This window comes from Narcine bancroftii, chromosome 1, assembly GCF_036971445.1.
Source record: "Narcine bancroftii isolate sNarBan1 chromosome 1, sNarBan1.hap1, whole genome shotgun sequence".
NCBI lineage: Eukaryota > Metazoa > Chordata > Chondrichthyes > Torpediniformes > Narcinidae > Narcine > Narcine bancroftii.
In genome coordinates, this window is record NC_091469.1 from 143,710,725 (window position 1) to 143,738,176 (window position 27,452).

The 27,452-nt window shown below is 44.2% G+C and overlaps 1 protein-coding gene across 1 annotated transcript in view; it reads left to right on the top strand.

Moving 5' to 3' along the window:
- The window catches only part of glra3 (glycine receptor, alpha 3), a 189,633-nt gene that overhangs the window by 26,396 nt on the left and 135,785 nt on the right, over window positions 1–27,452 (top strand). Inside the window, exon 3 of the mRNA XM_069940928.1 lies at window positions 13,248–13,315. Coding sequence (XP_069797029.1) covers window positions 13,248–13,315 — 68 coding nt within the window. The remainder of the gene's footprint in view (window positions 1–13,247; window positions 13,316–27,452) is intronic.

Here is a 27,452-nt window from a genome sequence, read left to right on the forward strand (position 1 = left end):
ATTGGCTGAGAGTGTAGCCACACCTACTGGCGGGTCTTAAAGGATTGCTCCTAGCCAGACCAGGTCATTCTGGACTGGTCGACCTACTTGTGATATGCTCCAGTCTTTTAGTCAGTAAAAGCCTTGGTTTGGATCAACAAGTCTTTGGTTCTTTCGACGTGCACTTCAACCCCCCCAGTCAATTCTCAGCTTTTCTTCTCATCTACTCTCCCACCTACATTCACCCATCACCTCTTACCCATTAGCCTGTACTCTTCCCTCTGCACCTTCCTTTCCTCCACCCACCTTTTTATTCAGGCACTTGCCAGCTTTTTGCTAATTCCTTGACAAAGGAGTGAAAGATATAAGTCCGCAGATGCTGCTTATTATAGTGAAAATACAGAAATGCTGGAGGTTCTAGGTAGGTCCTGCAGCGTCCATAGGAGGCAAGGAGATCTTAGCGAAGTTTTGGACCTGATCAAGAAATGAGAAAAAGCATGCAGTACCCGATTGAAAGAAATGGCAGGGGGGAGGAGTGCAGGTGATAATTGGATAGAGACAAGAAGCCAGGAGAAAGCAAAGGTAAGTGTGAGGGCTACTGAACGGGTAATTCTGACACCAATTCCACAGACTGTACAACAGGTTTTAATTTGCTTAAACTTGTACACAGCAGGTTTCTGTACACTCCTGGCTCTACGTGTCTGACTGTTCCCAAAGGGGCCGCCTCAAGTCTTTATACGAGCTGGTGATTGACTGCCGGCAGGTGGGGCCAGCCTCCCAGTTTTCCCTCCTGCAGGTACAGTGGTTCCCCTCTGCAGAAGGCCAGTGGGAGTGCGGCCAGTGTCGTGGTTGTATCACCACAGGAAGAACTAAGTGGGGGAAGGAGGAGAGTGGGTGGGGGGAGTGGAGGGGTTGGCTCTGTAAATGTAGAGCTGGGGTAGTGAAGAAAAAGGAAAGAAGGAGAAGGAACAAGCTACAAAAAAGGAGACATGATGGGGGTGGGTGTTGGGGGGCTGGGGGGAAGGGAGTGCAAACTGGAACCAGAGAAGTTGAAGGATGGTGTTAATGCCATCTGGTTGGAGGACACCCAAATAGAATATGAGGTGCTATTCCTCCAAATTTCTTTTTTGAAAATTATATTTTGATTTTTATATATATGTATAGACTCATAAAGCAATTCAAAGAGCTAAAACAATCTTTTTCAACATTCATGCAACATATAGAGTCTGTATTTATCTCCTCCCCTTTGCCCTCAAACTTATAATCATACAGGTTATACAAATACAAATTCTAGTGTGATTCATAGCCCCCCACCCAAACCTAAGAAAAAACAACTTGGCTAACTAAAAAACTCGGGTTAGGAATAAAAAGAAAAGACTAAAAAGAAATCAAACAAAATAATGCCCGTCGCCTGCGCTATGTCCCACTTCCTTAACTCCCCTCCTTTCCCTGCTGGGATAGATTTTTGTAGTGTCCTTATTTTGAAGGGAGGGGGAACTAGTCAATCTATTATTTGTCAACTAATAGTATTATATATTATTATTATATTATATATATATTATATTTTAGCAGGCCGAGTGGCTGCATAACATAATGGGACAAACTGCTGTTCGTGCAGCTGGCTGAACTGCCATGCTACGCCATTGGTCCATCCGGCAGAATGGCTGCATGAGGGTGCGGGCCAAATTGCTGGGCACAGGGAAGTTAAGTGCTCACTCATAAGATGGCGTGGGGCTCCCGTCATCTACACTTTAAAGCCCGGACTCTTCATGTGCGTTGTAGGGACATGATGATGTCACACCTGGTCCCGGGTGTCCGGGCCGGAAGTTAGTTAAAAAGGGAGACAAGTTTAAATAAACAGTATTGCTGACTAACTACTGTGTCTGGTGCATTGATTTATTGGTTCTGTTGCAGCAGATGCCACAATATCATATATTTCTATATACATATTATATAATATAATAAAATTAGAAAACTAGTCAACAAAAATTACACAAATCAAAGCTAGAAATTTCCGAAATGTGATTTAGGTGTGGTGTGGAGATTGGAAACCTTTGTCTGCTCCACCTGGTTGTGTACAAAGGTGAGATCCTTCTGGGAGGACCTGGGGACATTCTGGAAAAAATTTCAAAGGTGGATTTTCCACAAGATTCTTTGTTGTACCTTCTGGGAGATATTGTGGATGTGAGTTTTAGACTGTCCAAATATCAAATTCAGTTTGTAAACATTGCCTTAGAAGTGTATCGTGGACGTCAGACTCCCAATTAAATATCACACGATGGAATGTGGAAATGCAGAATTGCATTCCCTTGGAGAACATCACTTATAATCTGAGGAGGAAATAGGTCACATTCGTTAAAGTGTGGCAACACCTTTTGAAATACATGGGCTGTCCCTCCAATTTGCGGGTGGTCTCACTCTTGCAGTGCATGAGACCATGGACAGATATATTGGCAAGGGAATGGAGCTGGAATTGAAATGGGTGACCAATGAGAGATTCTCGCTACTGTGGCAGTCAGAACTGAGGTGTTCAATGAAGTGATCTCCCAATCTATGTCCACTCTCCGATGTAGAGGAGACCACAGGAGGTGCACTGGATAGAGTAGATGCCCCCTGCAGATTCACTAATGAAGTGTTGCTTCACTTGGATGGACTCTTTAGGGTCCTGAATGGTGGTGAAGGAGGAGGTGTGGGACAAGTGAAGCAGGGTTAGGTACCAAGGGAGCAATTTCTGGGAAGAAGGAATGGATGAGGGAGTCACAGATGGAGTGAACCCTGTGGAAGATGGAGAATGCCTGAGCTGAGAAGATGTGTCTGGTGGTGGAATCCCTGACTGGTGGCAGAAATGGTGGAGAATGGTGGAGGCTGGTAGGATGGAAAGTGAGAGCAAGGACAATCCTGTCCTTGTTACTCATGGGAGAGGAGGGGACAAGGGCAGATGTGTGTGTAATATGGTGAGGGGTAGAGGGGAAGCCACATTATTTGAAGGAGTACTTCTCTGATGATCTGGCATGGAATACCTCATCCTGGAAGCTGATGCAATGGAGACAGTGGAATTGAGAGAAAGCAATGGAATCCTTACAAAGAACAGGGTGTGAAGAGGTGTAGTTGATGTAGCCATAGGAGTTGGTGGGTTGTAGATGTCTGTCGAGCATTTGTCTCCCGACATAGAAGAAGATAGATTGAGAAAGGAGAGTGTTGCTAGACATGGACCAAGAGAATTTGAGGTTAGGGTGGAAGTTGGCAGCAAACTGGATAAAGTCAACAAGTGCATCATTGATCCATAAGGGAAGCAGCAAAGTAGCCATCGATGTAGCGGGGAAAGAGTTGAGAGGCTTTGCCTGTATAGACTTGTCGCATGGACGGCTCTACGTGGCCAACAAAAAGGCAGGCAAAGGCAGGTACCCATGGCTACTGCTTTGACTTGGAGAAAGTACAATGAGTCATTTATTTAGGGTGAGGACAAGTTCTGCCAATCGGAGAAGGATGGTGGTGGAGGGGGACTGGTTGAGTCTGTTGTCGAAAAAGAAACGAAGGACTTTGAGACTTTCAGTTTGGAGGATGGGCCAAGGTCCATAGTAAAGATGAGTTGGTCAAGTTCAGGGAATTAGAAGTTGTTGAAGTGATGGAGGGCAATTGACATAGGTGGGGAGGGACTGGACTGGGGGAACAAAATGGAGCTGAGGTAAGCAGATATCAGTTTGGAGGGGCAGGAGGACATGGAAACAATGGGTCTACTGGGACAATTAGGTTTGTGAATCTTAGGTAGAAGGCAGTGATGTTTCTAGGACAAGAGCACATAACCTCAGGATAGAGGACACCAATTTAAAACATTTAGTTAAATTTCTTTAGTCAGGGTTGTGAATCTGTGGAACTTGTTGACACAGGCAGCTGTGGAAACCATGTCACTTGGCGTATTTAAGGCAGTGATTGACAGGTATTTGATAATTCAGGGCATCAAATGTTATGGGGAAAAAGCGGGTATTGGAAGGATGGATCAGCTCATGATTAGAATGGCGGAGCAGACTCTATGGGCCAATGGGACAACTTCTGCTCCTATACCTCATGATCTTGTGAACCGAGCAGTGCGGGATTGGGGAACAGAGGTTGGAGACTGTGTGAGGAAGATAACTGGAAGTGATGAGCTCAGAGATAGTGGTTTGATGATTTTGGTGGGTCCTGTTGGATGGGGTAAGAGGAGGTATCTGAGAGTTGTCACCTGGCTTCAACCAGGTAGAGGTCAGTGCCCCAGACCACAACAGTGCCACCCTTTTCTGCGGGTTTAATGGTGAAGTTGGAGTGAGTGGAGGGCAAGGTGTTCCAAGGAGGTGAGTTTAGAATCAGTGAGGGGAGTGGTGAAATCAAAAGGGTTGATGTTTCGGCAGCAATTAGAAATATAAAGTCCAGAGCAGACAGAAGGGTGGATTGAGGTGTCCAGGTGAAGGAAGAAGGCTTAAAGCAGGAGAAGGGGTCTGTAGTAGGCAGTGTAGTATCCTGGTTATAGAAGTAGGCACAGAAATTGAGCCAATGGGAGAAGAGTTTGTCATCATTTCATATGTGAAACTCGTTGAGGTGTGGGCAAAGAAAGTGGAAGGCAAGGCCTCTATTGAAGACTGAGTATTCTGATTCTGAGAGGGGAAGGTTGGTGGAGATGGTAAAGACCAGGCAATGTCTGGAGTGGGGATTAAAGGGGTGGAGGGTGTCAGGTGCTGGGGGGGGTGGTGAGGATGAGGTGGATAAGGAGTTAGAGGGTAGGAAAGATCCAAAGAAGGGAGAAGATATTTGGGGAAGTTAGAGGATGAGGGGTGGGAGAGAGGGGGCAGAGAGAGAAGGTTTGTGATGTATCCTTGTCCTCTTAGTCACCTGGGGTCAGGGCAAGATTTCATTTCAGAGGCTCGGTCTTGTAGGTTGCTGGCGCCAGGGTGAAATTTGGCATTGGAGGCTTGGTTCTGTAGGCCGCAGGGGCCAGGGTGAGAGTTCATGTTGGAAGCACAGTCCTGTAAGCTGTCAGGGTCAAAGTAGGAGATTGTGATGGAGGTTTGGTCGTGTAGGTCACTGGGGCCAAGGTAGAGACCCGCATCAGGGGATCGTGATGGAGGCACGGGCCTGTATTTCGCCGGGGCAGAGGTGGAAACGTTTGCTGGGGATCACAATAGAGTCTCAGTCCTATAGTTCGCCAGGGTTGAGGTGAAGACTTTCATCATGCATCACAATGGAGGCTCAGTCCTGTAGGTCACTGGGGCCAAGTGGAGACCTGAGTCCAGAGATCATGATGGAAGCTCAGTCCTGTAGGTCACTGGGGTCGAGGTGGAGAACTGCGTCAAGGGATCGTGATGAAGTTTCCATCCTGTAGGTCGCTGGGGCCCTCCCCTCATCAATTATACCCTTTCCCTTTCTCCTGGCCTCTTCTCCATATGCAATTATAACCTTTTGTTTGTCTGTACTCCTCCCCTGACTATTTCTTTCCTTCAGGTGCCTGTCTGGTTTTTTTTTCTCACCCTTTGAAGGACTCAGGCTTGAAACCGTTATTATACATCCTTACCTCTTCTGGAGACCGCAAGACCTGCTGAGTTCCTTCGTCATTTCTGTGTTTTTACCTTAATGAAAGACTCAGGCCTAAAATGTTGGTTACCCTTTATTTCTCATAGATGCTGCATGACCTGCTGAGTTTGTCCACTTCTTTTGTATATTACACCACACTCGCGGGGTTTACACACTTTCCTGTCATCTCCATAAGCATTTATTCTCCACCAGTCAACTCCTCCTTCAGTGGGGATGAGGAGAATTCCTGTTCCCAAATGAATGAAAGGTAATTAAAACTATTGTCAAAGCAAATTGATGTGAGCTGAATTCTCGAGTTAATGGGCCTTATGGAAATCAAGATGGATTTCACACATTACAACAGCCCTTTGAGCTTTGTTCATTAAAGCTTGTGTAACACCTAACTTAAAAGGAAATGCTCGCATCATTTGTTTTCCACTTCAGAGCAAAGAGATAAAAGACATAGGCTGTGCAAAGTGATGGGATTTACACATAAAAACTACAGATGCTAGAACTTTGAGCAAAAATGAGCCTCTGGGGAAACTCAACAGGCCAGGCAGCATCTGTAGGTAGAAATGGTCAGTCAGCGTTTCAGGTCGGGACTCGTTATCGAGACTAAATTGGGGAAGGGGGATATTTATCAAGGGGTGGGTGATAGGGTATTGGACAAAAGGTAGGGAGGTGGAGACCACTGGAACGGAAGAAAATTTCACAGTAAAGGGAGTAAAGAAATAGACTGTGGAAGCAGGTAAGTGAGAGGTTGCCTAAAATTTTTAAAACCTAATACTGATTGTGATACTGATCAAAATTCGTGCATGCTGCAACCAAACAGATACTTTGGAAAGAAAAATAACTCTACACTTAATTAAGCTAAAAACAAATAATAAAAACAAAAAATAGATGGATAAACTCTGCAAATAAAGTAGCTGCAATAGTAATTTTTCTGCATGATTTGTTTTTGCCATGTTGATGCCATTGGGTTTAAGGCAGTCAAGAATAAATAAGATGCATTGCGATCCGAGTTGACGTAATGGGATAGATGCGTTAGGCTTGGGGCCTGGTTTACTGAAGCAACATTGTTTTGGGTATTGAATGATCTCTCAATAAGCTACAGAGCCAGTCCAATGCTCCATGTTCTCAGAACACAATTGTACACGTTATTTTTTTTTAATGAAGATGTTCTTTTGTATTATTTATCAAAAGTAATAGCTTCTGACAGGAACGCACACTGTCAGATGGTGAATGCAGGAATGAAAAGATTAAAGACAATATCTCTTATGTGTAATCACTTCTTGCCTGTGTTGTCAGGGAAATCCAAAATGACAAAATTGATTAAAAAAGCAAAAGAATATAAGAGTTACACAAATTTATGATGGGAATTGTGTGCAGAATTGTGTGCCCCCTTATATTTAGGTCCACATCATGAAGTGTATTAACAATACTGCTTTGAAATAATTACAACTTTTTTTTTACTGTTAGACATCCAACTGTGAAGACTTTAAATGAAATTGAAAGCTGGTGTGTCAATAGAATTAATTAGTGGTGTATTATTGAGTGTGTAATTGCGAGATATAATTTCTGTGCACGGAGAGTGGTGAGTGCCTGGAAAAGGCTGCCAGGAATAGTGGGGGAAAGTTTAGAGAAAGAATAGAGAGAGTGAAACATGAAAGTCTACAGATGCTGTGGTTGTAGTAAAAACACACTGGAATACTGGAGGAACAGCTGGTCTTCCAGCGTCCACAGGAGAGGAAGGGATATTGCTGACGTTCCAGGGATGAGCCCTTCTTCAAGGAATAAGCAGAGAAAGGAATGCGTTGATGGAAAAGTAGAGATATCTGTCAGATTTCAGATTTATTGTCAGAGTACATACATGACATCACTTACAACATTCTTTTATCCTGCGGGTAAAAAACCTGTATCAACGTAAACGTGTAAAAAAACAAACTGCAATACAGAGAGAGACAATAAAGTGCAAAACTAAGAGTCATTATAAATGAGCCTCTGATTGAGTTTGTTGTTGAGGAGTCTGATGTTGAAGGGGTAGTAGAACCTGATGGTGCAAGTCTGGTGGTAGCAGTGAGAACAGAGCATGTGTCAGGCGGCATAGATCCTTGATGATTGTTGCTGCTCTCCAATGGCAGTGTTCCCTGTAGATGCTCTTGATGGCGGGGAGGGTTTTACCCATGATGTCCTGGGCAGCTTTCACTACCTTTTGCAGGGCTTTACTCTCAGGGGTCCTGGTATCCCCATACCAGTCCGTGAGGCGGTCAGTCAGCACACTTTCCACCACACATCTGTGGAAATTTGCCAGGGTTTCTGATTTCATACCAAACCTTCAAAACTTCTGAGGAAGTAAAGGCACTGACGTGCTTTCTTCATGATGCCATTTGTGTGTTTGGTCCAGGAAAGATCCTCTGAGATAGTGACTCCCAAGAACTTATATTTGCTCACCTTCTCCACTTCTGATGCCCCAATTATCTCTGGTTTTCCCTTCCTGAAGTCAACAATTAATTCCTTGGTTTTGGTGACATTAAGTGTAAGGTTGTTGTTGGTGCACCATTCTGCCAAGTTTTCAATCTCCATCCTGTTTGCTGACTTATGCAACCCACTACTGTGGTATCGTCAGCGAATTTGTACATGGTGGTGTTGCTGTACCAAGCCACACAGTCATGGGTGTATAGCGAATAGAGTAGTGGCAAAGAATGCAGCCATGTGGCGCTCTGGTACTGATGGAAATTGTAGAGGAAAAGTTTTTTATAAATCTTTAAAGATTGTCATGTGCAGGCAGCAGAGTTTTAGTAGAACTTGGACATAATGTTCGGAGCAGAGAGACTGGCCAAAGGCCCTGTTGCTATGCTGTTCTGTGTACAAGAGCCATGCTATAGGATCACTGTGGGCTGTGTCAGCAATCATAACACTTGCATGTCCTCTCCTGCAAGCTTCAACACCAACTAAGTCAATGCAAGAGTAAACCGGTGCAACTTTTTCTTTGTCTGCAGACAACGGGGCACGCAGATGGAAGTGCGGTAACCGGGATCAAAGTGAATGTTGCCTCTTGTTTCCAGAATATATGTTATTTCTTTAGTAACGATTGTTGTTGGCAAGTATTCAATTTGACTGTCCAGTCCCTATACCCTGCTTCAAAGTGAAAGAAGGGAGGATTTGGCGAGACATCAGTGTTAAGTTTTTCACACAGAGAGGTGTAGGTGCATGGAATGCCTTGCCAGTGGTGATGGTGGTGGCATTTAAGATCCTCTTAGACAGGCACATGGATGAAAGAAACATAGAGGGTTACGAGGTTGGAAGGGATTAGTTGGAAGGAATATGAAGGTCGGCACAACACCAAGAGTTAAACGGCCTGTACTGTGCTATAATGTTCTATATTGTATATTCTATGTTAAAGATTTTTAATGGTGTATCCATCTCCTGCGAGCTGATGGGTCATCAGCTCCTGTGAAGGGAATCTTTACCCTGCACAACCTTTGATAGAAAACATTTTTATTTCACGTTGAGGTTTGAAGTTGGTTATGCATCACAATGTTTTATTCTTGGGGGGGGAGGAGGGGGTTGGGAAATGAGAAAAGATCTTCCATTTTGCGTTTGCTTGCTAAGAACCGTTGTTCAGGTTCATCGGCCTGTCACCTCTTTGATACTGCCTTCCACTGTTCTCACTTCACTTAAAATGCTGAAATAACTCAAAGATACCATTGGTTTCCAGGCAACCATGGTGATGAAGGGATTTTGAGGAAGGTTGCTTTATGAATGTGTTTAAGATGATAAACGAATCACCATCTATGTTTCTCTTCAGGGTTATAGCCATTATTTACTCATTAATCAACTTTTCTGTTAAAGATTGTCTCTTCATTATCCTATTGCTGTTTGTGGGAGATTTTGTGCAGAATTTAGCAACATTATTCCCACAAAGCTTATTGGAACATTTCAAAATTGTGAATGCTTCTGTGGAAATGAGAGTCAATCTTCTTGAGATGGTCCCTCAGAGTCTGAAGGTTGTAGGTTCAAGCGCAGTACACAAACGTGCTGGAGAAACTCACCAGGTCACGCAACATCCAAAGGAAGTAAAGGGTGACCAACATTACAGGACCAAGGCCTTTGTCAGGGATAAACAAAAATGGGCAGGCACCTGAATACGAAGGGGGGAGGAGGGGAAAGGAGGAAAGGGCACGGGGAGGAGCACCGGTGAACAGGTAGGAAAGAGATCACAGATGGATGCAGATGGGAAGGCAGAATATATGATGGAGCCAGAGGAGAGTTCTTTGATAGGAAGGGAAGAAGGTGGAGGAATGGAGAGAGAGGGGGAGAGAAAAAGAAAGAAACTTGGCAGAAAGGGTTAATGGAAATTGGAAGGTTTTAAAAATATATTTTACTTAATATAAAACCACAACAAACATATCACAATATTTCTAACTTACATGTGGTATTTAAAATAAAAATAAGTAAAGAATACAAAAGAAAAAAAAAACTCCTCTAAATCAATCCTCCCCCCCTCCCCCCAGCCCTTGCCCCAACCCGCTAGAAACTAACAAAAGAAAAGGAGACAAGAAAATCACAACAGGAGCACTTCACTTTCCAATACGTTTAAACTCATATATATATATATATATATATATATATATAAATGTATAGTGACCAATAGGAGTAAAGGACCGATCGAAATTCATTTAAATATTAATACCAATAATTTGCCAATATGGGCTCCATATTTCTATGGAAATTAGAGGTTGATAGTAATGCCATCAGGTTTGAGGCTGTCGACAGAGGATTCTTCAGTTTGCGGGCGGCCTCAGTTTGCCAGTGAATGAGGTCATCTGCCAGGCTGGTGTGGCAAAGGTTTATGGAATTTAAAGGGTTGAGAAGCTGAAATTAAAGAGGAAGTGCTGTAAGTGGTGGGTCAAGGAACGAGAGAGAGAGAGAGAGAGAGAGAGAGAGAGAGAGAGAGAGAGAGAGAGAGAGAGAGAGAAAGAGAGAGAGAGAGAGAGAGAGAGTGAGAGTGAGAGAGAGAGAGAGGGGGAAGAGAGAGAGAGAGAGAGTGAGAGAGAGAGAGAGGGAAGAGAGAGAAGAGAGAGAGAGAGAGAGAGGAGAGAGAGAAAGAGAGAGTGAGCAAGCGAGTGAGCGCCGGGTTTCAACACAGAAACCTCCAGCACAGAAGAGCCCTTGACCCCACGCAGACCTAATAACCGACTCCAACCCTCCATTTTTCTCAGCTCCCTGTACCTAACTAATTGTCTCAAAAGATCCTATTGTACTTGCCTCCACCACCATTGTTGGCAGCACATTCAATGGACCCACCACTCCCTGAGTGAAAAACCTATCTCTTATCCCCCCCACCCCCGAATGTACTCTCCCACGTACCCGAAAACTGTTCCCCATCATGTTAGCCGTTTCATGGGTAAGCATGTCGTGAACAATACCTTACATCATCTTGTGCACTTCTGTCAGGTCCCCTTCCCATCCTCTGTCACTTCAAGGAGAAAAGACCAAGTTCACTCAACCTCTCCTGTTAAGGCATGCTCTCCAATCCAGGCAGCATCCTTGTAAATCTCCTCTCTGTAGCATCCACATTTTTACTGTAATTAAGTGACTAGAACTGAACACAATATTCCAAGGGTGATATTATATAGCATTAACATTACCTCATGACTCTTGAACTCGATCCCACGGTTAATGAAGGCCATTATTATTTAGCTAGAACAGTCGTAGAGATGTACAACAAAGGAAATTTGGCCATCAAAATCTCATTTACCATCAGCCACTCATCCTAAAATAATCCTAGTTATACTTTCCTCACATTTTACTCGACTCCCTCATCCAGATTTTAGAACTCACCAATACAGTAGGGGAAATTTACAGGGGTCACTTAACCAACCGCATGAACTATGAATAAAATAAAATATGAAGCACACACCATGTCTTTGATGCTCAGGTGCATCATTCCTCTCCCTCCATACTCAGCCATGTCATCTTCTGGGGTAGCTGAGAAGCTCAGGGCTAAGCATGTAAAGAAATGTTCTAGAGCCAATTCTTCACAGATCACGGAATCAGGGGATTGTTATGGCAGAGACAAAAAAAAACCTCAATGCTGGAGAAATTCAGTAGGTTAAACAATGTAGCAAAGATAAAGTTACATGACCAATGTTTCAGGCTTAAGCCCTTCATCAAGGTATGAGTCAAATGTAGGCAGACACACGAACTAAATGGTGGAGGGGAGGGGCAGGGAAAGGAGCAGATTGCCTCAAGCAGGAGGTGATGGGGCAGTAAGGGAGGGAGGGGACAACATGAAACAAAGGGAGGGAGATGGCTCTGTGAATGGAGAGGGAAGGGGATAGAGAGCTGGAGGAAAAGAGACAGAGGGATAGGGAAGAGAGGGAGAATGGGGAGTGGGCTAGGAGAAGTAGGAGGTCAATATTAATGACATATGGTTGATGAGTGGCCGGATGGAATGTTAGGTGTTGCTCCTCCATTTCAATTCTGCATGCCACTCCTGCCCCACCATATCTGTCCATGGCCTCATGCACCGCCAAACCAAAGCCACCCGTAACTTGGAGGAGCAGCACCTAATATTCTGCCTGGGCACCTCTCTAATCAGATGGCATTAACATCAACTTCTGCAGTTTCTGCTAGACCTCTCCCCATTCTCCCTTTCTTCTCCACTCTCTGTCTCCTTTCCTCCTGCTTCCCATCCCCTTCACCTGTCCATTCACCGAGCCATTCCCACTCCCCCATTTGCTGATGTGCTCTCCCTCCCTCTTCCTTTAACCTCCTGGCTGTGGGTCTATGCTCCTCCCCCTATCCGCTCCCCCGCCACCATTTTGTTTGGTCACCTGTGTACATTTTCCTCATGCCTTGATGAAGGGCTCAAGTGCAAAAGGTTGGTTATGTATCTTTGTCTTTGCTATATAAAGTTCGCCGTTTGACCTGCTGAGTTCCTCCAGCATTGTGTTTTTACTTCAATCATCAGGGCTGCATATTTTCTTCATGGCACAGAAAGATTCAATTGAATATATTGAGCCTCTGTGGAACAATTCCACCGGTGACCATGTCTTGTCTGATTAACCATTTAATGTTCCGAGGCAAGAATGTGTTCCTCTGAAGCAATGTCTTGCGATCGGTGACGGCTAACCCTTTTCCAGATACCTGTCCATGATTTATTTTGACTCCACCTCAGTTATCACGGTTTCAGAAAAGTAAAGCCCAAGCTCATTGGCAAAGAGGTTCAAGACAATTTGAGATTAATTTGAGCTGCACTGACTTGGTATACCAACACACACAATAGGATTTATTACAGCAGGTCCCGATCCAGGATCAGTTGCCACTCAGCAATGCCTAAGAGGCAACTTAAACAGACACATGAGTGGAAGGATATAGAGGAAGATGTACAGTGAAAATTAGCATGACAGTCAGGACAGATATTGTGGACCGAATGGCCTGCCCCTGTGCTGTACTGTTCTGCAAGCCCGGACATCTTAGCGGGTGTCACAGAAAGACATTATGCACGATCCCTTTCATCTGAAAGCGGAGGCACAACTGCAAGGGGCAGGCTAAGTCACTCAAAATGAAAACACACAAGACAGAGTCAGCCTTGAGCCAAGTCTCAGGGCCTCTGCGTGATGAGGTGAGAGAACTCAATGACATTTTGCTTTTTTTTAAGTGTGGCTTTGCCTGTTGGAGTCAATGTTTGTGCATCAATCCTCTGCTCGTTCTTTTCACAGGCCCTCCTGTCAATGTCACCTGCAATATATTTATCAACAGCTTTGGCTCAATTGCGGAGACAACCATGGTGAGTAGGGATGTTTATTTCTCCCTTTTCCCTGTCGGCTACTTGTATTATGGTTGATTTAGGCTAAAGAATTGATTGCTTCCTCAGTTGCCTTTTGGGCAATGGGACATTATCTCCCTTTGAGGTGCTATTACTCAACACTTCTCGTGTTCCAATGTTTCTTTTTTTAAATTTTAACGATACAGCATGGTAGAAGGTTCTCCTGGACTATGAAACCCATGCTGTCTAATTACACTTAATTAACCAAACACCCACTACCCTAAATAATCAAGGAATCTTATGGGGAGAAGGTATGGAGTGGAGCTGTGGGACAATGGATCAGCTCATGATGGTATCGCTGAGTGCACTCAATAGCCGAATGGCCTTGGTCTGCTCCTGGAGTGCCCTCCGTAATGTTTCGAGGCAAAGACTTGATTTTTTCTTTATTTGCCCCTGTGCTCAGCAGTTTTACCAGTAAATTCTGATCAAATAATTCACATGTGATTAAAGTACACATTTGAGATTTTATTCAAGGTTATTTGCATATATTTTGGTTTGACCATGTAGTAATTACAATACTTTTTATACATCATCCCCTCATTTCAGGGTATAGCAATGGTATGTATATTAAAGTTGCAATGTTTAGTACTTTGTTTTAGTGAAAACACCAAAATGCTGGAGGAACTAAATTGGTTATTTCACCAATATAGGAAACAAAAATATATTGTCGACGTTTCGTGTCTGAGTTGTTCTTTAAGGGAAAAAAAAGGCAGAAGAAGGAGATATCAGAAAGTTTCAGAATTTAAACAATGGGAGAGGAATCCAGACCAACAAAAGGTACTAATTGGATGTGATAAAGGACGACGTAGAATTTTTCCTGTCTGTGCGAAAGGAGACAGGGAATGGAGAGAAGATGGGAGGAGCAGGGAGTTGGAGGGGGTGGGGGGGATGTTTAACAAAAGCCAGAGAAGTCAATATTAATGTCATCCAGTGCCCATTTGGAAGATGAGGCGTTGTTCCTCCAATTCACGGGTGGTCTCTGTCTGGCAGAGGATGAGAACGTGGGCAGACACGTCGGCAAGGGAAATGGGATGGAGAATTGAGATGGGTGGCCCACTGGGAGATCCACGCCATTGCAGCGGAGAGAACCAAAGTGCTCAACCAAGTGATCTCCCAGTCTGTGTCCAGTCTCTCCCGATGTAGAGGAGATGACAGCGGGAGCACTGGATGTCTGTGGATTGGAGAGATTGAACGCAGACTGGAAGATCGCTTTGTTGAAGACCTCGGCTCTGTCTGTCGCAATAGCCCCTTATCATATCCAATTAACACCTTTCGTTGGTCTGGATTCCTCCCCCATTGTTTGAATTCTGAGACTTCCTGATACATCCTGCTCCTGCCTCTTCCTATTTTTCCTGGAAGAAGGGTTCAGGCCTGAAACGTCGACAATATATTTTTGTCTCCTTAAGATGCTGAAATGACCAGCTGAGTTCCTCCAGCATTTTGGTGTTTTTACTACAATCACAGCACTTCCAGCCCATTGTGTCTTACTCAATACTTGGCTGCAGATTGCTTGCATGCATTAACTGCTTGAAATCTGTGATTCATAGACATCACCAGGTGCTGAGCATCTTCTCTGTTGATGCTCTGCCAGGCCTCTTCTGCTCAGGCTTGTTTCGGAGAATTGTTCCCTTTAAGTTTTCTCATTGCTTTAGCAGTATGTTTGGGATCATTGTCTTGGTGTAGGATGAAATGCTGTCCAGTGAGTTTGAAGGCATTTGCTCGAACCTGAGCAGATAAGATGTTTTGACACACCTCAGAATTCATTTCGCTACTGCCATCAACAGTTGCATCATCAATGAAGATCAGTGCACCAGTACCTGTGGTGGCCAAACATTTCCCAGGCCTTAACACCCCCACCACCATGTTTTGCAGATGACGTGGTAGGCATTGGATCTTGTTCAATCACTTTGCAGTTGCCATCACCTGGATCCAGGTTGATCTTGGTCTCATCTGTCCCAAAGATCTTTTACCAGAATTCTGCAAGCTCTTTTAAATAATTCTTGGCAAACTGTCATCTGCCCATCCTGTTTCTGCGGCTAACTAGTGGTTTGCTTCTTACAGTTTAGCCTCTGTATTTCTGTTCATGAAATCTTCTGTGGACAGTATTCATTGACACGTCCACATCTGCCTCCCGAAGAGTATTTCTGATCTGTCAGACCGGCGTTTGGGGATTTTTCTTCATTACGATGAGAATTATTCTGCCATCAACAGTGGAGGTCTTCCTTGGCCTGCCAGTCCCATTTTGATTACAAAGCTCACCAATACACATTTTCTTTCTAATGATGTTCCATACTGTTGGTTTTGGTAATTCTAAAGTTTGGGGGATGTTTCTTACTGTTTTATTCTTGTTTCTTGGCCTCAGAACGGCTTCTTTCACTTTTATTGGCACAATTCTGCTTCTCATATGGAAAAATGGCAACTACTGACTCCAAAGGTGATCAAAAGCTTAGAAGCAAGTTCAGCTCCCTTATACCTGCACCAATGAAGCAATTAAACACACCTGAGTACTCACAAAGACCTGTGAAGCCAAATGCACAAAACATCGTGGTGCTCTAAGTGGGGGAATAAATGATCTATAAAAAGTACTCAAATTTTGATATGGTCAAACCAAAATGTACACAAATAACTTTGAATAAAATCTGGAATGTGCATTTTAATCACATGAATTGTTTGATTACAAATTTAAAACTGTGGTGTACAGGGGCAAATAAAGGAAAAAAGTGTCTTTGTCATTATAGAGGCCACTATATATACTGTACGTTTTTGGAGGTTAGGAGGAAACCAAAGCAACCAGAGGAAAACCCACGCAGGTCATGGGGAGAGCATGCAAAATACTTATATAGTGCTGGGTTTGAACTCGGGTCTCTGGTGCTGTAATAATGTTGCACTAACCCCTACACTAACTTTGCCACCCACATACCGTTGGCCCATAGCTCTCCAAACTTAACCATACCCGTCCGTGTATCTGTCTTTTACGTGGTGAAATTGTCCCCATCTCTGATTCTATGGAACCTACCCTGATGAAGGACAGGATCCTGAAATGTTGGTTTTGTATCTTTACCTTTGCAATAAAGAACACAGTTGAGTTTCTCTTGCATTGTGTTTTTACTTCATTCAAGGTTTCTGCAGACTTTTGTGTTAACTTCTGATTCTGTGGGGTAATTCCTCTGACTCCTACCCCGAAGAAAGCCGCAGACTCTCTTTATGACTCGATCTGTCCAGTTACAGAACAGGTGCTTCCCTTCTTATGATGGTCCAGCTTACAACTTTTCGAAGTTACAAGGAATCAATTCCATCGTTTCAATTTTGAATTCTAATCTGTTCCTGCGCTTGTGACATGCGGTGCATCACTCTCATGCGATGCTGGCAGCCTCACATGAGAGTGTCGTACTGCATATTCTGCCACGATCCTGACTCAACCTCTCCCGCAGTCTCTACAGCGATCGCACGAGCGAATGAGATTGATGACCCTGCAACTTTAGCGTCCCCCCCATTCTCACAATCCAGCAATAAATTTTACTTCATTACTTTGAACATTCTTAATGCCCCATGTGCTTTCATCTGTTTATGTTTATGTTTCTTACCCCCCCCCCCCCCAGTGTGGAATGAAAGTATTCAAAATTTAATTGTAAAAAATGGCAGGTGCAGTATTCCTTTATGTCTCACAATTTTTTGAACCTACGATGGGTTTGCCAGAATGTGACTCCATCGTAAGTTGAGGAGCATATGTAACATCCTCATGAAGATCGTCTGAATCTTTTCCAGCTGAACAATATTCTTCATCGAGCTCGCTGATCAGAATTGTGCACAACACACCAAGAGCTGGAGCAATTGTGGCAAAAGATATGTGCTGAAAATTTAACAAAAACCGCTTTCTCCGTGGATGTGAGGTTGCGAGCATCTGGAGAAGGATATTTTTTCCAGATTATTGAGCTCAGTGCTCAGAAAACCTGACTGAATTACAGCATACAGAGCCTGCCTGGACTTAGTGGGCCCTAATTATTCTGTTGAATGGAGGCAGGGAGAAATGCCCTGTGTAACCAAAGAGTGCTATGGGGAGAAACAAATGATCTCTCTCCAGGTCATTGCATGTTATAGAAGGTGAATGAAAATCAAACCAAATCACAGGTGTTTGACAACTGAAGCAAGAACTGAATGCTGGAAGCAGTCAGCAAGTCAGGTGACAGCTGCCAAGAGAGAAGCAAAGTTAATGATTTGGGTCAGTCAGTGTAGGGCATCCAAAAACCTTGGATCAATTTTAAGGGAACATTTTAGTCCCATACTGCACACTGTTAAGTTCAGTATGAGCAGGAATGTGATGCTGAGGCTTTATAAAGGCATTGGAGAGACCTCACTTGGAGTATTTTGAGCATTTTGGGCTCCTCATTTAAGAAAAGATGTGCTGACATTGGAGAAGTTTCAAAGGAGGTTCACAAGGATGATTCCAGGAACGAAAAGGTAATCATACAAGGCTCATTTGACAATATAAGAAAATGAGGGAGGGGGGGGGTTCTCATTGAAATATTTAGAATTTGAAAGGTGTTCAGAGTAGAAAGGATATTCCCCATGGTAGGAGAGTCTGGGACAAGAGGGTACAACTTCAAGATTGAAGGGTGTCTGCTTAGAACAGAGGTGCATGGGAATTTCTTCAGCCAAAGGGTGATAAATCTGTGGAATTTGTTGCCACAGCTGGTTGTAGAGGCCAGGTCATTGGGTATATTTAAGACAGAGATTGAGAGGTTCTTGATTTGCTGGGGCATCAGATGTTATGGGTTGAAGGCTGGGCAGTGGAGCAAATGAGAAAATGGATCAGTTCATAATTAAATGGCAGGGAAAACTTGATGGACTGAATAGCCTAATTCTACTCCTATGTCTATGTGGTATAGTTGCCTGCTGTCTGGCAAACATGTATAACTGACTGAATGAATGGAAACTTTATTGTCATATCTAACCATATAACAATTTACAGCACAGAAACAGGTCAGTTTGGCCCTTCTAGTCCGTGCCAAACATGATCTCCCACCTAGTCCCACTGACCCTCATTGGGCCCGTAACTTTCCACACCTCTCCTGTCCAAATACCTATCCAACCTTTCCTTGAATATTAACATCGACCTCGCTTCTACCACCACTACCAGAAGTTCATTCCATACCCCACCTCCCTCTGCGTGAAGAAATTCCCCCTTATGATTCCCCTAAACTTTTCCCCTTTTTCTCTCAATCCATGCCCTCTTGTTTGGATCTCCCTATCTCTCAGTAAAAGCCGATCCATATTGACTCTATCCGTGAATACCTCCATCAAATCACCCCTCAACCTTCTACGCTCTAGGAAATAAAGTCCCAGCCTGACAGCCTGCTCAATCATTCCCTGTAACTCAAACCCTGAAACCCTGGCAACATTCTCGTGAACCTCCTTTGCACTTTCTCTCTCTATACTGTTTATATCCTTCTGGTAATTCAGCAACCAAAACTGCACACAGTATTCCAAATTTGGCCTCACCAATGCCTTATACAATTACAACATAACATCCCACAAGTACAAGTACAATATACAAATGCAATGAGTAGACTGCCATTCCCACCAAAAGCATCTAACGTTCATCTGCACATGTTTGACTAACACCGGGCATCAAGGTTTGTTTCTTGGCACCTTCTCACCAAAGCAAAATCTCATTAAATGTTGATCCAGGGCAATTTTGGCAGCTGTGCAAGATTCTATAAGGCATTTGAACTAAAGGTTTATGATACATATTGTTGCAAAGCAGTTGTCATGCGAATGATTAAGCAGTCTGCAAACAACATCTGTCTATCCAGAAGTGCTGGTGGACTCTTCTCAGGCTGTGCAAATATTTAAATGTGTTATTTATGGAGTGGTACATTAAACAGCTCACATACAAATGAGGATGTGTGTGTCCAAAATATCCTTACTTATTGTTGGGGGTGGCTATTCCTCTGCAGCCTCAGACCCTGTACATTTCCTTAAATTCTTCTCATCACCAGGTGACTCACGGAAAATTATGCACCCAGGTGTTCCACTGAGATGTGGAGTCCCATATAGCTCAGAAAGATACCCTCGGTTTATCTTGTCCATGCTAACCATTGTACTAATCTATACTAGCCCCATTTACTTGCATTTGATCCGTAGCTTTCCATTCCTTGTCAGGACTTGGGAGCCACAGGCACAAGAACCCATATGCCTCACCAAAAAGTCAGGAGTGTGTTAGACTGCTCTCCATTTGCCTGGATGAGTGCAGTTCCAACAGCACTCAAGAAGCTTCAAGATTCAAGATTCCTTTATTGTACGGAATGTAATATTACATGGAATTTCCTTTTGTCTGCCGTAAGACAAAGAGTCGGCAATAGTGGCGCTCGGCACCCCTTATAGTAAGAGAGAAAGAGAAGCAGAAGCGAGTCCCTTCAGAATTACTTGAGTGTCTGTGAATCCACCTCCAGTGCTCCCACAGCCTCGGCAGCCGCCCAGACTCCTGCTCGATCCTTGAAGCTGTGCGTTTGATGACTACCTCATCCCTTCACCACTGGTGCACCACACCTGCAGTGTATACCATCCGAAAAGTGTGGAACAGTTACCTGCCTGAGTTAGTCAAGCAACACCAAGGAGACAAGGGTGGCAGTTGCCTTTCAGGTACACACCATGTTAAATTGGAAACACTGCTTTTCCTTCAAGGGGTTTGCTGTAGGAATACTGAAGGTTAATGTACGCTACATTAAGCAGCGTTACAATAGCTCATGGGTTAATACTAACTTCCCATTCCTCAGTATAATCAATCTTGTCCCAATCACTTACCTCAGAGGAGGTCTTCTCCAATCAGACCAAACACAACATTGCCTGCAATTATTTGAACAATACCTTTCACACTTACAAGTGATTCCAGGAAATAACTGCCAATCGACATTTAAAGTGCCAAGTGTGAAAGCAAAATCAGCTCAGCGCCAGCGTCAGATGACGTCACTTCACACCGGGGATTGAGGGCCTTGACCCCTAGTACAATCCCCGGCGTCTTCAGACGCCGGAGTTGCAATTGGGCAAGTATGAAATGGGTAATTGCATTGTGGGATTGAAATTACCCAAGATTTTGTGAGTGCAGGAACATGAAGGAAGAAAAGATTAAAATGAAGGTATAAACTTTGCTGTGGGAAAGTCACAGTGGTGGGGAGAGGGGGAAAGAGAGAAAGAAAGAGAGAGGAAATAAATAGCAAGAGCGGACAATTTTTAAGCAGCATGGGTAAGTTGGTAGTTTTATAGCGCACAATTTATAAAGACCGTGGGAATAAGCAATGGTGGACCTCATTTCCCATAATGCCATGCAACAGAGAAACCCCTCCATAAATGCTCCATTGCTGCAGCCAGTCATACAGCCATTTCTCTGCCTCATGGAACTCTGGGAGGGCAGGTCCGCCATTGCTTTTTCCCCACTGTATTTATAAATTGTACATGATAGTGTTACCAATTTTCCCATGCTGTATAAATTGTCTGCTATAGCGCTACAAACTTTTCCAACCTGTTTAAAAATTCTCTGCTTTTGCTATTTATTGCTCGCAGTTTCCCACTGTACCTTATAAAAGTTTATATAGGTTGGCACAACAACAACAGGGGCTGAAGGGCTCATACTCTGCTGTACATAAAGCTTATTTGTGTTAAAATTAGGCGTGATTAATTTTGTTCAAATGTAACCTCATAATACTTTGATCAGGATTTAGGCAGGTCCACCATCGCTCAATGCGTCATGATGTCACTGGTAGAAGGTAGAACAGTTACCCCCCCCCCCCCCCCCAGGAAAGGCACCTTGCAAGTGTGAAAGCATTCACTATCCCAGTTAGGAGTGGTCAAGTGGGAAAAGTCGAACCCTCATTCCTATCCTGCGACACTGAATGGCCAATTTAGTGGGATACAAGTGTGAAAGGGGCTACAGAGATCTGGGAAATGTGACAATTTGTCACATGACTGCACAACCTCTTCTGAATAGCAGAGCATTGCAGATAGTGTAGTATCGATGAAGCATCGTGATACAATAATCGATGTCATCACTGTAAGGGCCATACTTTCTCGGGATGCCATTCATCACATTCTTCATGACCAGAACTAATTAACTGAGTAATCTGTTGACACAAATGACCATGTCACCTCAGATTAGGTAGAAACATTTAGAAGAAAAGTATAAGGTGCAACTTCTGGACTAAAAGGAGTGATTTGGTTATCTTCACAATCTTACTGAGGTTGATGTTGGTTCATTGGGTACATTGCATACAGAGGTTGATAGATCCTGGATTGGTAAGGGTGTTAAAGGTTATCCGAAGAAGGCAAAATAATGGGATTGAGAAGAAACATGCATCATTGAACATAGAACACTACAGCACACTACAGGCTCTTTGGCCCACCATGTTGTACTGACCCACCCACCCTTAAAAAAATTAGGTTGAAAGGGCTAATTTTGCTCTTATTTCTTATGGCCCTATAGATATTGCAATGCACTACATGAAGTTGTTGGAGAAACTCAGCAGGTCGCGCTGCATTCATAGGAAGTAAAGAGTTACCAAAGTTTTAGGCCTGAGCCCTTCTTCAAGGTGTGAGATAAAAGCAGGCATGTGACTGAATGAAAAGATGGAGGGAGGAGAGGAAAGGAGGTGCAGGGGGAGAAACACAGAGTAACAAGTAAGGGGTCATAGGTAGATATAGGTGGGAGGGTAGAAGAGAAAATAGTTGATAAATAATGGAGGGAGAGGTAGGTCTCTGAATGGAGTGGGGGCTGGAGGAATGGAGACAGAAGGATAAAGAAAGAGAGAAATTCAGGACATGATCCCACCTCTGGACACATCTTACCCTCTTCTCCCCTCTCCACTTTCTGCAGGGACCACTCAATCAAGGACTCCCTTGTCCACTCATCCCTTTCCAACTATCACCCCCCTCCCCCTCAACGTCTACCCCTCTGACCACAAGAAGTGCCATACTTGTGCTCACCCCTCCTTCCTCACCACTATTCAGGGCCCCCAAATAGTCCTTCTAAGTAAAACAGCACTTCACATGAATCTGAATCTGGTGGTCTCTTTCTGACCTCCTCTCCATCAGAGAGACTGGACTGGGAGACTATTTCTTTGAGCAACTTTGCTCTTTCTGCTGTAATAATAAGGATCTCCTAGGAGCCAACCATTTGAATTCCATACACTGATATGTCTATCCATGGCCCCATGCACTGCCATATTGAGGAGGATCAAAACTTAAGATTCTGTATAGGCACTCTCCAACCACCCAGCATTAACATTAGGCTTTTCAGGTGGTCTGAACACCCCATTGTAAAGCCGCTTATTCTCCCCCCATGCAGCTAAGGAAGTACTCACCTGAATACTCCGAAAGCGCCTCCGAGGCGCCGACACCAACCCTTCTCCGGGAGGGATAATCGCTGGAGAGCCGAGCTCCCCCAACGCACCTGAATGCAGCCAGGCTGTAAGCGACTGGTGAGGGATTGGCTGATGACGTCGTCAGAATGAGATGCATTCGCGTGAATTTTGAAAGCATTCATGGCCTTACCAAGGATTCGGCGTATCTCAGCCTGAACACTGTCACAAACTGATAACATCAAAAGTATTTCCCTTGCCTGCTCCGGGTCCGCCATAATCCTGTGTTCTTCTGCATGACCCGCTTCAATTGACATCACATCGACGGGCGGAGCTACGGCTCCAGTCGACCAGATCCGGAGGGCACTCCGAGGTGCCTCTGGAAATGAATAGGCCTTCCAGGTGGACCAGGCAATGCTGCAGTAGCCTTTTAGGGCTGCCACCTGAATGGTGAGTCTGCAGGTTAAGAACCGCTCCTGCCTCTGTCCTCAAGGCGGAGGGTCCAACTGTAAGGGCCTATTGACTAACATCTAGTTTATGTTCAACCCCTTCACCGAGTTTTTCTCTTCACTATCCTTCCATCTTCTTTCCTCCAGGTTCCCACCCCTTCCTTTTCCTCTCCATTCAGAGACCTACCTCCTCCCGTCATCACTTCTCAGCATTATTCTCTTCTACCCTCACACCTATGACCTCTTATCTGTTACCCTGCACTCTGCAATCTGCCCCCCTCCTCCCTCCTTTCTTTTTCATCCCCCAGCAAAAGGCTTAAGCCTTTGAGTACCACAAAATTTGTTTGCAATCAGAAAAATAACAAAATGGGTCAGAATTTCAGCGGGCACTCTGACACCCTTCCATTAGAATAAAAGAGATTCAATTTTCAGAGATTCACCTCACAGAAATAAGTTCTGCATCTTCTTTCAAGATGTTGTACTCAGCCTGCTGACAATTCAATACACAAGGAAAGGGAAAGGGGGGAGACAGGCAGTGCAAAGTACCCATGTGGCTGTTCCCATCAACAACAAGTATACTGTTTTGGATACTGTTGGGGGAGGGGAAGAATCCACAGGGGACACAAGTCGTGGAGGTCAGGTCTCTGGCACAGGGGCTAGACCCTTGGTTCAGAAGGGAAGGGGGTAAAGAGTAGGCTCTTGTAGTTGGGGACTTGCTGGTTAGGGGAGCAGATAGGAGGTTTGCTGAATGAGATCGGGGCTTCCAGTTGGTATTTTGCCTCCAAGGTGCCAGGGTCAGGGATGTCTCTGATCGAGTCCACAGCATTCTGGAGGGGGAGGGCGAGCAGCTAGAACTCGTGTTCTATGTGGGGACTATTGACATAGAAGTGAGGATGAGGTCATAAAGAGGGGTTACGTAGAGATAGGGAAGAAGTTGAAAAGCAGGACCTCAAGAATGGTAATCTCAGGATTGCTGTCTGTGGCACGTGCTCATGGGGGCAGAAATAGGAAGTTGTGGAGGATGAATGAGTGCCCCAGAAGCTGGTGCAGGGGGAAAGGGTTTAGATTTCTGGATCATTGAGATCTCATCTGGGGCAAGTCTGGCCTGTACCAAAGGGACGGGCTGCACTTGAACTGGAGGGGGACCAATATCCTGGCGGGCAGGTTTGCTAGAGTTGTTGGGGAGGGTTTAAACTAGTTTGGCAGAGGGGTGGGAATCGGAATGAGAGTACGGAGATTAGGGAGGAAGAATACTTAGATTTGGAAGGATTGGAGGAAACAGAATGAAAAAATAAATGAAGGAGGGAGGAAGGTAAAGGTAGTGGGTAACAAAAGGAGTATATGTGGAGGACAATCTCTCAAGTGCATATATTTTAATGCAAGGAGCATTGTAAATAAGGAGGATGAGCTTATGACATCGTTAGACACATGGAAATACGATTTTGTGTTCATCAGTGAAACCTGGATGCAGGAAGGGCATGTTTGGCAGTTAAGTATTCCAGGATTCCATTGTTTTAGGTATGATAGAACAGGGGGGATAAAAGGTGGAGGAGTTGCATTACCTATTAGAGATAACATTACAGCAGTGCTGTGGCAGGATGGTTTGGTGGGACTGTCCAGCGAAGCTATTTGGATGGAATTGAGGAATGGCAGAGGCATGAAAACATTAATGGGAGTGTATTACAAGTACACAATCCTTTATCTGGACATCTAAAATCCAGAAAGCTCCAAAATCCAGCAAGTGGGGAGAGAGACCAGCAGTGTGAGTCAGGCAGGCGAAACCGGCAGTGTGAGTCAGGCAGGCGAAACCGGCAGTGCGAGTCAGGCAGGTGAGACCGGCAGTGCGAGTCAGGTGGACGAGGGGGAGAGACTGGCAGTGCGAGTCAGGTGGACGAGACCGGTAGTGCGAGCTGGGCTGGTGGGAGATCAGCAGCACGATTTGGGCCAGCGAGGGGGAGAGACCAGCAACGCGAGACGGTCAGACAGGTGACCGGCAGCACGAGTCAGGATGGCGAGGGGGAGATACCGGCAGCGCGAGGCGGGTGGGAAAAGGGGAGGTAGACGGCAGTGCGACTGGAAATGGGTGGCGCAATTCAGGTGGGTTTAAATCTGGCTTTCCAAAATCCATAAAAATCTGAAATTCGGAACACACTGTCCCCCAAGGGTTCCAGATCAAGGATAGTGTACCTGTATAGACCACCAAATGGGCTGAAGGAATTAGAGGAGCAAATTCGTAAGGAGATTGCATGTATATGTAATAAACATAAGGTGGTAGTTATGGGAGATTTCAACTTTTCAAATATTAACTGAGATGCCCATACAGTAAGAGGGCTGGATGGGATAGAGTTTGCATAATATGTTCAGGAAAGTTTTCTTAATCAATATGTAGAAGAATCGACTCAAGAGTGGCAGAATTGGATCACCTATTATGGAACTAGATAGGTCAGGTGACAGAGGTTTGTGTTGGGGAACACTTTGTGTCTAGTGATCACAATACTATTAGTTTTAGGCTAGTAATGGAAAAGAATAGAGATGGGCCTAAGGTTGAGATTCTTCTTTAGAAGAAAGCAAATTTTGAGGGGTTGAGAAAAGATTTGGAGGGTGTGGATTGGGATAAGATATTTTTATGGAGAATGTAGCAGATAAATGGAAGATATTCAAAGGAGAAGTTCTGAGAGTGTAGAGTTGGTCTGTCCCCATGAGGATGAAAGGAAAGGTTAAAAACTGTAGGGAGCCTTGGTTTTCAGAAGATATTGGGAACTTGGTTCTCAGGAAGATGGATGTGTACAACAGGTATAAACAGCAGGGAATGGATGAACTGCTTGAGGAATATAAGGAGTGTAAACAAAATCTTAAGAAATAAAATAGAAAGGTTAAAGGAGATATGAAACTGCTTTGGCAGGAAAAGTAAAAATAAATCTAAAGGGTTTCTATCGGTACATTAAAAGTAAAAGAATAGTGAGGGATAAAATTGGACCCCTTGAAGATGAGGGGGGTAGGCTCCATGAGAAGTCAGAGGAAATGGGAGAAATTTAAAACTTTTTTTTCTTCAGTATTCACTAAGGAAAAGAATATTGAGCCAGATGAAGTGAAGAAATATGGTAGGAGGTCATGGATAATATAAGATTTAATGAGGAGGTAGTGTTGGCTATATTGAAAAAGATCAAGGTGGATAAATCTCCAGGTCCTGAAAAAATATTGGCTAGAATCCTCAGGGAGGTTATTGAACAAATAGTAAGGGCATTGACAGAAATATTTAAAATATCACTGGCCACGGGGGAAGTGCCGGAGGACTGGACAGTGGCTCAGGTTGTTCTGCTGTTCAAAAAGGGATTCAAAAGTAAACCTGGTAATTTTCGGTCTGTAAATCCGAAGTCAGTGGTGGGTAAATTTATGGAAAATGTTCTTAGAGTTTCCATTTACAACTATTTGGAAAGTCAGGGATTGATTTGGAGTAGTCAGCATGGTTTTCTACATGGTAGATCATTTTTAACAAATCTTATTAAGTTTTTCAAGGAGGTTATTAGAGAATTTGATGAGGAGAATGCAGTGGATGTTGTCTATTTGGACTTTAGTAAGGCTTTTGACAAGATTCCCCATAACAGGTTAGTAATGAAGGTGGAATCATTAGGTATTGATGATGAAGTAGTGAAATGGATTCAACAATGGTTGGATGAGAAATACCAGAGAGTAGTGGTGGAGAATTGATTGTCAAATTAGAGGCCGATGACGAGTGGAGTGCCTCAGAGATCAGTAATGGGTCCACTGCTGTTTTTCATATATATTAATAATCTAGATGATAGGGTGGCAAATTGGATTAGTAAATTTACAGATGATACAAAGTTTGGTGGTGTTATGGACAGCGAGGAAGGTTATCAAAGCTTACAAGGTGATATAAGACAATAAGAAGAGTGGGATGAAAGATGGCAGATGGAGTTTAATACTGATAAATGTGAGGTGCTACGGGTCGGCCCCCTTAATTGAGGGTGGCAGTGAGGGCAACATCAGAGGCATCGCACTCCACCTACAATGGGGTGGTCTCATCCACAGCATGCATCGTGGCATTGGTAATGTCCTGTCTGATGTGGGTGAAGGTGGATTGAGGGCAGTTGCTGGACTTCGTGCTGTGGGTGGTGAGTCGGGTAGTGGGCCACTGAAGGTAAAGGTGAGGCTGTGGAGGTGACACTGGAAGTCAATCCCAGGATAACCAGGGACTCAGAGTTTGAGCATGACCAGGAATCTGAACCCTTGACCTAGTGCCATGATGAAGTAGTCCTGGAACGTGAAAATGATAGCAAA